This window comes from Enhydra lutris, unplaced genomic scaffold (genome assembly GCF_002288905.1).
Source record: "Enhydra lutris kenyoni isolate GAN:26980312 unplaced genomic scaffold, ASM228890v2 scaffoldscaffold56, whole genome shotgun sequence".
Taxonomy (NCBI): Eukaryota; Metazoa; Chordata; class Mammalia; order Carnivora; family Mustelidae; genus Enhydra; species Enhydra lutris.
This window is the reverse complement of record NW_019154140.1, coordinates 12,052,478-12,064,095: the sequence shown is the minus strand read 5'-3', so window position 1 is coordinate 12,064,095 and position 11,618 is coordinate 12,052,478. Positions and strand designations below refer to the sequence as shown.

At 52.1% G+C, this 11,618-nt stretch overlaps 1 protein-coding gene across 1 annotated transcript; it reads right to left on the bottom strand.

The window, feature by feature from the left end:
- Positions 1-7,741: 7,741 nt before the first annotated feature.
- Positions 7,742-10,051, bottom strand: LOC111157847 (homeobox C4). The gene is made up of 2 exons (XM_022519535.1): positions 9,401-10,051; positions 7,742-8,907 (listed from the first exon to the last, which is right to left on the bottom strand). The coding sequence occupies exons 1-2, from the start codon at positions 9,837-9,839 to the stop codon at positions 8,552-8,554; spliced, it is 795 nt and encodes a 264-aa protein (XP_022375243.1). The 5' UTR covers positions 9,840-10,051; the 3' UTR covers positions 7,742-8,551.
- Between the last annotated feature and the right edge of the window lie 1,567 nt (positions 10,052-11,618).

The window sequence follows — 11,618 nt, the reverse complement described above, 5'->3', positions numbered from 1 at the left end:
ATTAAGTGAGGAATCTGATCTGCCAGAGACCTCTGACCCCCCCCCCCATGCTTCTTTTATAGCCACCCTGGGCCTAAGGAGCCAAGTTGCAGGATCAAGGGTGAGTCCTCAGGCCACATGATCCTCAGGCCACATGATCCTCAGTAAAGGGGCAAGCCTAGGGGAGCAAAGTGGGGGAAAGAGGGGGCAGCAGAAGCCTCTGTTACCAGGGACATTAGGGAGAAGTCAAAGAGCCTACTTCACAGGAGCTCTAGCTGGGATGTTCTTTTCTGTCACACATTACCTCTACTCACATGCACATGCCCGCATGCACAAGTGCGCGTGCATAAGCACACACAAAGTCACCTACCTATACAGATATGAACAGAAGAAACGAATGTGATGAGGTGCTAGCATAAATCTGTCATGTGAGTTTTGAGGGTATTTTCTTAGGTAAACATATGTGCAGAGAGAAAGGACTGTGTGAAATTATAGGCCAGAGAGGGACTCTCTCTCCAGTACTTCCCTCTTCCATCCTGACTAATTAGCAAAGATGCCCTAACAAAATACAGACTCCTGTCTCCTGTATCTTTCTTCCGTCAGGTTCCCCCAGAGAACATCCTGGCTGATACAGGTCTATCCAACCAGTTGAAGGGCAGGGGGAATAGTTCAGTTGCCTCTCATTGCCATGGAAACTGAGTGGCAGAGCCACAGGGAGCATGAATCTGGGGCTCTTGGCCAACCACCAGTCTTCAAGGACAGAAGAGGGAGCAGGATGCCAGGCAGGGCGAATTCTCAGGATGGAGCTGGAGGAAAGGGAGGGAAGAGAGGACTTCATTCATTTCTACTAGTTTTCAACTGTGGGCGCTAGAGCGAGGACCTCAGGATCATTCCAGCCTGGTACTCTGGGATAGAAAGTGGGCTCCCGCTGAAGCCAGGTCTACCAAGCAGTGTTCAAGAGTCTGAATTATCTTGGCCTGAATTATCTAGACTCAGACTGAACTGGATTGACTACGAGAAGAAAAGACATTCTATTATTTACCCAGACTGGGTTTACCACCCTCTCCTTAAGCTTTGGAGACCATATTTTGCTGCTTATGTTTCTTTTTTATTTTTTGGAGGAGAGCGAAAAGAGGCCCTCTAAGGTGCACAGTGTGGACACTGTCTTGGTCTCCTCAGCTAGGTTTATGGAATTCTGGGAGGGGTTGGGGGGTGTTCTAATGGCTCAGAAAACAACTTTGCCATCAAGGGAAGGGGCAGGCTTTCCTGCCAAGGCCCTCTCCCCTCTATGGTCAGGATATGTAGATATGTTCAAACTCTGGAGCCCAAAACAGCCCTCAAAGAACTGGGGCAATTACCTAAGTAATTCTTCACCAAACCCTTCGACCTCAGATTCCTCGCTTTCCCCTGAATTCAGTGGTAACTGTCCCAGTCAGAGAAAAGACTGGTTCCTGGGGACCAAGACTCAAACTGCAATTCCAGGGCCCTCTCCAGCTGGGAGAATGAAATGCAAGTGACTGGAGGCTGGGGAGGGTTCTCCAGGGTTGGCCTTACGGGAGTCTGGGCCCTGGGGTAACAGAGCAGACGCCAGAGGCCCTCCATTTGGGGGCTTCTTTGACTCCCAGAAGTGGAGGGAGGAGGAAAAGGAGGAAAGGAGGGTGTGGGGGGAGGGGCAGGCAGGAACAGATGCTTCCAGATCTAAAGAAATAATTTGAGGGGGAAAGGCAGGATCAAACGGAGGAAGAGGAGGGGGAGGTGGGAGGAAAGGAAAGAGAACAAAGGTATGGTGGGGATTGGAGGCTCTTTGGTGGAGGAGATAAAGGGGAATCTGGGTGACTTGGCTAAGCCGACATCTGCCCAGGCTGTAAAATCTTGTTCTGTTTGCTGCTGGCTCTGGAGCGGTTGGTCCTATCGGACTGAAGTAGCCTGGACTGGAGGCTCAGAGGGGAACCTTTGAACCTCAGCTGTCCCTCCCAGATTCTGCCCCCACCTTTTGGTTCTTCTTCTCTGCTTTCTCAGTTGGAGGGGAGTCCTAGGGGAACACTGGGGCTGGGGATCATCCCAGAGGATCACTGCAGATCGAGAAGGGCAGAGGAGCAAGGATGTGAGGAAACACCACCGAGCACAGAGAGCGATGGAGATGCCAGGCAGAGACCTGGAGACGGCCAAGCAAAGACAGGCAGGAGTACAGGCAGTCACAACCCAAAATGGGTCGAAATGGTCAGACAGAGTCCAAGGAGTAAGGTTCCCATGTTGGTGTGCATGTTGGGGGCGGGGGAGCATCTCTCCATCTCACCTTTGAGCTTGGCAAAGATAGAGCTGAGTTGGGGAGCTGGGGAAAGGCAGGGAGCAAATGTCGATGGTGAATATTCCATACCTCCCCCATTTTCTCCTCTCTCCAAACTGCCTGCCATTTTTGCCTCTAGCTAGAACCAACCATATTCTACAACCTTATTTTCCGAGGTCTATTCTAGCTGAGTGGAAAGACTCCACATGTACAAAGTTACAAACACTGTGCTACCGCCCAAAGGGCCAGAGTCACAAATAAGGGTGGGGCAATCATTGGGTTGGGGAGAGATCGAGGAACAAGAACAAACTGGTTGGGGTACACCTCCCAAGTTACTTGCCCCCCACCTACCCCATCCCCCAGTGGATAACAGAGTCCTGTCTCTGCCCATCAGATTTGAGAGCAATGTCTCCCCTTTTGTAAGAGCCCTGATCCTAATCTGCTACCCAGAGACAAAGGCCAGGGGAAGAGGGAAGAAATGCTTCCTATGATTTGGAGTGGAGGTGCAGGGAGGCCCCATTCTGGGCCTGGAATTCCTGTGATGGAGGGGACCATTTGTTGGTTTGATAGCCTGGGATTCTTCTCCTCTCTGCGTGCCCACAAAAACCTTGAGAGGGTCCCATTTCCCGCTCTTGTAACTCCGGAGAAAACTATGCTTCCATTTCTAAAGAAAATGGAATCCGATTTGGTGGTGGTAACGGTGGGGTATTGCTCGGTCGAGGAGCGATGGAGAGTGTGCTCAATATTCCACGAGGGAAAAAATTGAAGGCGGAATAGGGCAAAGAAAAGGGAGCTTGGGCTCTGAAAGGGCGAGAACTGGAGGTGGAGCGGAGTTCACCGCGCAGTGAACCCGCTAGGCCGGTCGCGCAGCCCCCAGCCCCCGCCCAGAGCCCTATTGTCCGCGGGCAGAGCCCGGGGTCGTGACCCAGCTGAAGGCGACACGGCGCCCGGAGCGGCCGTGGCGTGGAACCCGGAGGGGGTGCCGGGCCGCCGGCGGCCTCTCGCACCTCACCTTTGCCCGGGCTGGCCCTATTTCGCCATCCTCAGGACCCTGGTCGCTCTAGAAGGGAGCCGGGACCCCCGGAGACGGCGGCCGCTTTGTGCCCCATTCTCTGGCAACGGCTGCCTGGGAAGCCAGGGGCCGGCGGCGAGAACCTAGGGTCGCACAGTCTGGCAGTGCCTCCTCCACGCTCCGTCTTAAAGCTGGTCCCCCGGAAGTTCAAATATATCTCCCTTTCCCAATCTCGGAGGCTGGGCAGAGAGGGTCAGAAAGGAGGAGTGGGTAAAGGTGACACCTCTTTGGGCTTGACCCTTACCCCATCCCCACTGGCAGAAGAGACCCTAGAGGACCCTATCTCTTAGGAAATCTGGCAATTGCTGACAGGGACTGGAAATCTAAAATAGTCCTTTCCATGTATTAGACTCCGTCACCCTGTTCACCCTCAAACGTGGGAGATCCTCCCTACCCATCCTTGTCTTCCCTGCCTCCTAATCTATCAGCTAGGCGGATCTGCAGGGACTGGGAAACATGGAGGTGATGCTGCAGAGGGCTTCGCCCCTGTCTGCATGGATGTACGCTCCGCTTCAGGATGGACCCAGCCACAGGGCTGGCCCCAGAGAGAAGAGAAGACAAACCCTGAGGACTGGAGACAAGAGCCAGGTCTTCGAAGGGGCTCCTGGCTGCTACCAAATCCAAAAGAGAGGCCCACATCTGGAGCTACAGGGATTTTAGGGTGGCTGAGGGGGACCCTTTTGGGTCTCTGGCTCAAACAGTGCACTCAGCCATTTTTCATTCTCAAGAGGCAACTAAAACTCTGATACCCCAAACAGCCACAAGCTGCAGAGAAAAAATTTAAATGGAGTTAGCTATATTGGGGGGGGTAGAAAAAGCAGGCCAAGTTGGTGGGGTTGTGGGGGGCGATCAGTTCAGTCAGAAAGGTTGGTCAGAGGCAAAGACTTTTTTCCTACCAAATCCCCCAAATATTTGTTTTGGGCTCCTGCCCACCCAGATAAATCAAGTTAACAGATTAGGAAGTGCATAAAATTGTATTCTTAGATAATGATATCCAGAGAGGTAATAAATATTCCCTCTGCTCTGGTGGCCACTGGAGTTGGGGGAATCCTCCGTCTCTTTTTCCAAGCCTGGGAAGGGTCTCTTAGAATTAGCTCTCCGAAAGTGGGGTACCAGATAGAAACTGTGGAAAACTATGAGAAGTAGCTTTGTGAGGGCGATGGCATGCTTCCCCAGCACTGGGCAAAAATTGGAGGAAAAGACGGTGGAATTGTCCCCGCACACTGCTCCTCCCCATCATGGCACCCTCAATCTCGAGGGCCCCTTCGGAGTCTGTCTTCTCTTATCTTGGACAAGCAGACAAATGGTGCCTAGCAGAGGGTACCCTCATCCCAAGCTCTGGAGAACCCCTTGTTTTATCTTCCGTTCCACTCCCCCAAACACACACATACACATCCATCTAACAGCAGGAAGGCAGCTCTGAACTGCAATCTGCTAAGTCCACGCATATGAAAAAAAAAAAAAAAGCTGATGCACAGATTGCAGAGCAAACTTTGTAGGAAACTTCATACAAGCAGCAGCAAGACGCCCTCAGAGAAGTAAAGTTCCCCAGTCCTTCCCTCCTTCCCCAGGCTCACTTTCGCTCCCCACCTTCTTTCTGAGCCAAGTTTCTTCACTCCCCAGGTACACAACTTAGCACAGAAACTCCATTTTCCCCAAGCAGAAGCCCTCTGTTCATGATTGGATTTCCCGCCTTCCCTTCCCAAGATCGGGAGTTGAGCTAAAAATGGAATGGCAAACAGAGACAGAGTTGTAACTGCTGTGCTCCTCGCCCTGAGCAGATCGAGTGCTAACTACTTACATGGCAAGGGGATTTGTGACCTGTGGGGATCTCCTGGTGCTTGGAGAGAAGGACCTTGGAAGATTGCCGCTTTCACCCGGTCTTCTTTTAACTTAGCCATTGGAGAGAGAGATACAATGCGCTAGCAGGCATTCATGCGCCTTGCCTCTCCCATTACTCTGGGCAAGAAATCCCCAGCCCTTCAAAAGCAGGGGCATCCTATCTGGAGACCAGGGGCTGAGCAAAGCCTGGCTTGGGAGGGTCGGAGATGGGGGTGGGGGAGAGGTCAGAGGCGCTGCCGAATATAAAGGCGATGGGAGAGAAAATGCTGTGTCCTCCCCGTGAACCTGGGCTGCGTTCTCCCCCACCCCCCAGCCTTTCCCCTCTGCTCAACCCAACTTCGATAAAAGCTCTAAACCTCCGCTTCCCAAAGAAGCTGTGGCAGCATCGCATGGAGCAGCAGCCCCAGCAGGGGACCCAGACTGCTGGAACAAGGAGCCCCGCTCAGGTCGGCCCTCCACTCCCCGCACTCCACCCCACCCCGTCCCTCTCCCGCACCCTGATCCCATTCTGGGGTGGTCAGGCCCAAGGAAAGGAGAGCTCCCGGGAAAGAGGAGAGAATGGAGCCCAATGGAGCCCACTGGAGGGAAGGCCAGAGGCCAAAATCTTCAAAAAACTCAAACGAATGAGGGTTTAGTTTTGTTTCATTTGTCAAGAATTACGATTTCTGATGTTTCCCCTTGTCACACCAAGAGGCACTGAGAACAGCTATGTGTGTATGCGTGAGACGGGAGGGAGTAACTGAACTTCCTAAAGAAGGCAAATAAAAGAACCATCCCAATCCTCTCCTGCTGCTTTCCTGGGCTAGAGTGTCCTTTCGGCAAGTTCAGGGAGAAGCTTGAGAAAGAAAAGATAGTCATTTTCCTCCTCGCTTTCATCTCTTCCACTTTAGGGAAGAGAGGGGAATAAATTCCTCTAAAACCAAAGGAGAAAAATTAAAAAGACTATAGATCCTAAGTTCCTTTTCTTTTTTTTTTCCCCCCTCTTCCTCCATATAAACTTCCTTACTGGGTTGCAAAGACACCCAAGTCCACCCCTCAGTCCTTCCTTCCCTTCTCCCAAGCACTGTTAGACCCCCTTTTCCTGCCCCAAAGTCAATTGCCTCAAGATGCTAGGAGCTACAGTCAGATTTGGCCCCTAATTCACTTGATTACATGAAATAACTCCAGATAATTGTTGGCCCTGCTCGCTCACACTGCAGGCAGCATGTTTTGCTATCTCCAGGGCACCATTGAGGGAGAAGAAAGTAGACCTATAGGACCAAGTGATATCCCCCAAAACGCACAAATACACACACACACACACACACACACACACACACACGCACCCCACTCCAAGTACCAGCCAGCAAGTGGTTCGAGAGGAAATAAATCCAAAGCACACCGAACAACAGATTTTCACAACTGGTCCCATTGTTACCTTTCCCTCCAGAATTTGGGGAGAGGGGATAGGGGTATCCTCAGCTACAAATCCTGGATCTCTTTGCCCTCCCTCTTCAACTTCTGGTGCCTTCTATTCTGAAATTTAGATAAATTGTCTGAGAAGCCCACTGAGCCCCCACTCCCACTTCTTCCAACAAGCAAGCAAAAATTTGAGCAGGCCCCGCTTAGGGCCTGGTCTTGAGGATCAGGATGATTTGGGAGCCTTTGGCTTAAATTAATTATTCAGGTAATCCAGGCCAGTTTTTGTTGCTGCTGTTTCTTTCTCTCTCTCTCTTTTTTAATCCCCAAGGAAACAAATGAATTTTTTTTTTCTTTAAACAGTCAGACAGCCTGGTTCCAGCTATTTCCAAGCCCTGCCAAGACCTGGGAGCTTATAGGAAGAGGGGTAGTCCCTGTGGCTTTTCTCAACACCTAGCAGGTCCATGATAAAAGTTAGGGGAAAAAATAAAAAGTTCTTCATTATCTCCAGGCATCAGGCTTTGAGGCCTACCCAAGCAAGGGGGCCTCCCACGCCTCTGGCCTCCACTTCACCCTTCTTTCCAAGTCTAAACAAACAGAGAAGCCACCCTGACGGGTCACTTTGCTGCTCCAGAGTCACCAGCTCAAAATCTTCCTTCTTTTAAGAAGCACAGGCAGGTTGAGGGGGCATCTTCCTTAATCCCTCATTCCAAAAGAGTCCTAAAAGAAGAAAAAAACTCTTCTCTTCCTCCCACTCCCTAAACTTGCCTTCTTGTCTGCAAATAAGGCAGGCCTACTCAACAGAGAGAAAAGAGAAAAAGGGAGAGGGAAATCAACAAAAAGAAGACACTGTGCCTGACTATAGAAAAGTGAGACGCTCCCAGCTCCACTCTAAAGACCCCCAGGAGAGTCTGGCCTCTTGGCAGACTCAGGGAAGGGATGGGGGAAATCAGCACTAATCTTCCACATCCCCTTTTTTGAGGATCCCCTGTCCCAATCCCCTTGCTGGTGCACCTAAGGACGTTGGAGAAGGAGTTGAGAGTTAAGATTTGTGTGTTTGCTTAGAGTAAACTTAGGCAACTATAGAGAAGGTGGGATGTTACCAGGCCAGAAGGAGGAGGGGGATAAAAAGAAACCATCAGACATTGACGTAAAACTAATTCACATCCACTGGTTTATTATTGATCACGGGGCATTTCACATCGACACTAAAATTCTTTATTGCAAGTTTTACAATAATCAAGTAAATTCAGTCCAAAAACACAATGACCACGATGGTGGGGTGGGGTGGGGGTTCTACCTATAGACTGCCTCTCTGAACTGAAAGTTCATTTTTATTTTCTTTTGGCTCCTCAAACTGCACAGCTCTGAGAGGCTCCTCAATGCATTTAGCTTTGTCTGCTGTCGTCCCCCCTCTCCTCCCAGCACCCCCCCCAACAATAATACAAAAGAACTTCATAGCTTTGTTCTCCTTAAAATGACTTCCCCCTCACTAACCTCCCCTGGTGCATTTTCAATGCAAAAGGCCTAAGGAAAGAGGGGGGAAGGAGGAGGAGGAGAAGGATGAGAATTGGCTTAAAAATCTCTCTTTCCTTTTTTTTTTCCTCATTTCCCCTGAAATTCACCCAAACCAGACCATCGCACCTTGCAATATATAATTTTTGCAGCTTTTTCCTTAAAAAATAAATAACCCCCCAAAATGGCCTTAAAACAAACAAACAAACAAACAAACCCCAGCAGGTACCATGCTAAGACAACATCACATGCTTAAAAGGGTCCTTAACAGTGGAAGGGAGAGAAGGGCAGAGGGCTTGTTTATCTGTTTTGTCAGTTTGGAATTGACAAGGTATAAGGTGGAAAGAAGAGAGAAAAGAACCAAAATATATATATATATTAAATTCTATAAATAAGAGTCAATTTGTGTGTGAGGGGAGGATGGGGGCATGGGGTGGGGGCAGGGTGTGAGTTATGTTTTATAACCTGGTAATGTCCTCTGCCCGTTGCTGCTCCGGCGGCGTGGCGCTCTGGGAGTGGTCTTCAGAAGTGCCCGGGGTGGCTGCCGAGAGGGTGCTGGGCGCAGCGCCGGCCGGGGGCGCTGACCTGACTTTGGTGTTGGGGAGTCGGTGGTCCTTCTTCCATTTCATGCGACGGTTTTGGAACCAGATTTTGATCTGCCTCTCAGAGAGGCACAGCGAGTGGGCGATCTCGATCCTTCTCCTTCGGGTCAGGTAGCGATTGTAATGAAACTCTTTCTCTAATTCCAGGACTTGCTGCCGGGTGTAGGCTGTCCTCGAGCGCTTGGGTTCCCCTCCGTTATAATTGGGGTTCACTGGGGGGGAGGAGGAGGGGAAAAGCAAATAGTGGGGTTCAGAGGCAGCAGGCTCCCGCCCCCCACCCTCACCCCATCCTCAGCTCTGTGGAACAGGAGGAGGGGGTGGTGGAAATAAAGTCATCAAGCTAAATGGGTTATAAAGAAGTTGAAGGAAGCTGGAGACTTTGTAGTGTAATAAGAGGGGAATCCTCATTGTAACGACACTGAATTATTTATGCGCCCTTAGAAAGCGAGCATAGTTTTCACACATACATAACAGATCGTAGCACATGGCTCGGACTGCCCAGAGTAGCTAAGCCATAAAATTTATGGGGGATGTAATTACCCATTCTCGCTCGTAAATCCAGTTCAATTGTGCTAACCCAGAGTCGCTCCTGGAGAGAGAGGGGGAAGGAGAGAAAGGAGGACGGGGGCCGGAGGGGGCCGGGGAGGGTGGGGAGCGCTGGGGAAGTGGGGAGGGAGGGGGAGAGCAAAAAGCAAAGTTGCCTACCCGTGCTAACGTGGATTTTTTTCATCCATGGGTAGACTATGGGTTGCTTGCTGGCGGCGCTGGAGGGATGGTCAGGGGCTGGCTGGCTGCAGGCTGGCGGGGCTGGGGACGGGGAGGCGGAGGCGCCTGAGAGAGGCGCCGGCTCGCAGAGCGGCTGTGATTTCTCGGGGTGGTGGTGGCCCGCCTGGGCCGGCCCGTGGCCTCGCGAATTGCCCGGCCCCTGGAGACTGGTGCAGCTATACTGGCGTTCGGGGTAGCTAGGGCGCGGAGGCGGTGGTGGGTACAGCTCCTGGTGGTGATGCTGGAATCCCGATTCCCTGGTCCGGCCGTAATATTCCGGACTGTGTTCAGGGATGTAGCTATTTTGCGAATATTCTTCGCATGGAGGAAATTTCGGATCGATGTAGTTAGAGTCCATCAAATACGAGCTCATGATCATTAATTTCTGGAGTGGAAAATAATTTTTCTCGCTTTGTCGTTTTTCTGCTCCATAAAGCCCTCCTACTAGCTAGCGACCCTGTAAAGTTACTTTCACCATGTGACTCCGCCGGCCAATCACACGGAGCAACCCAGTCCCCGGATAAGGAACCGAATCGCTTTATTCAAAATGTATCCAATTTTTTGTGTGTGTGGTGGTGGTGGTAGTGGTGCTGGGGGTGGTGGGGGTGGTGATGGGGGGCTAGCAGGCGGGGGCCGAGGTACCCCCACTGCGCACCCCGCCGACTGACAGCCCTCCCCTGCAAAAGGAGATGGGAAGCCCCCAGCTCCCTTCCAAAGCCCGGGCTTTGGGGGGCTGTCGGGAGGCTGTGGTTCAACCCCCTCCCAGAGTCTCCCCGTGGGCCTCCGGTGGGCCCGCTGGGCCTCGGCTCCTGAGTTTTTCCAGAGGTCTCCATTCATGGCGATCCTGTGTCGGTCTGTGTAGGTCACTGGGCAGCGCCCCTCTTTTGCAGGAAGAGGAAGTTGAATGAGGAGGACTGGAGTGGAGGTTGGATGGGGAGGGGCCCAGGCTGAGCCCAGGAGGCTGAAGAGCCTGGGTTGCCCCCCATCCAAGGATACCAGAGTCCATTCCCCTTCCCCATACACACTCACCCAACCCTATGGCCACGGGGCCGGCGAGGCAGGGTCCCAGCTGGACCAGGCAGGTAGAGGCAGCGGGATGCAAATGATTCTGACGTCATTTCTGGAGGTCTGGGGGTTGAGCCCCCGCTGAAGAGAGACAGGAAGTGGTTGGCAAAAGCAGAGTTCAGAAGCCTTGATCTCCTCCCCTGGTATCCACTGACCCTCCCTGCCCCAGCCGCAGAGCAGAGGAACTCTTCTACTGCTGGCTGCTGTTTCTACTCTCAATCCATCTGGCCTGTGGCTTTCTGACAACGACCTCTAAGGCTGGCTCCTTAAGGACGTGGGGCAAGGAGGAGAGAGATCTGCCAGAAGTCAGTGCCCCGAGATGGTGCCCAGCCAAGGCCCTGGGAGCTCTTCTTTCTTCGTCCCCACAGAGGGCCGACCTAGTTAAGAGGGAGGCCTGTGCGGGTAGAGCCTGCTTCCGGCCAGGGATCGTATCCATGTAACACATGTGTTTACATGTAAACACACATTCCCAGGGGCCAGCTCCAGGCTGCTTTCCAAAACCTGAGGGGTGAGCTCCAAGGCGAGGAGGCTGGGCAGGCCTTGGGGGTCTCCCGTCCATTCCTACCAGCTTCCCTCTCTCTGCCACCCACCCACAGGGAATACCCTGATGGCGGGTGTCAGGGGCACGGAGAAGGGAGGGGGCAAGAAAGGGCTGCTTTTTCTGACCCCCTCCCCCAGCCAGGGGTGGCCACGTCATGCCACCAATTCCAATTAGCTGATCCCATAACTCAGAGCTGGGGGGAGGTAGCAGAAGGGAGAACCCAGGGAGGGAGCTGGGTCCCCTTGTTGTACTTGATAACAATTATAGTTTAAAATCATAGCTTGCCGGAGCTCGGCTATATTTTACTTGATAACAATAAAAGTGACACATAAAGTTAACTGTTTATGTTTTATTTATTAGACTAAATCTGCCAGCGGTGGTAGGAGCACTTGCCTCGTCGCTACAGCTTTTATAGGGCTGTAAAACGTCATAAATCAGTCTCGCGGAATCGCCCGCACTCTTTGTGTCGGCGGCGGCGCAGGGCTGGCGGCCGCTGGCTGCCTGCTCCCTCCTTTCCACGAAAAGTCGTAATGTGATTTTTTTCCCTCTGAT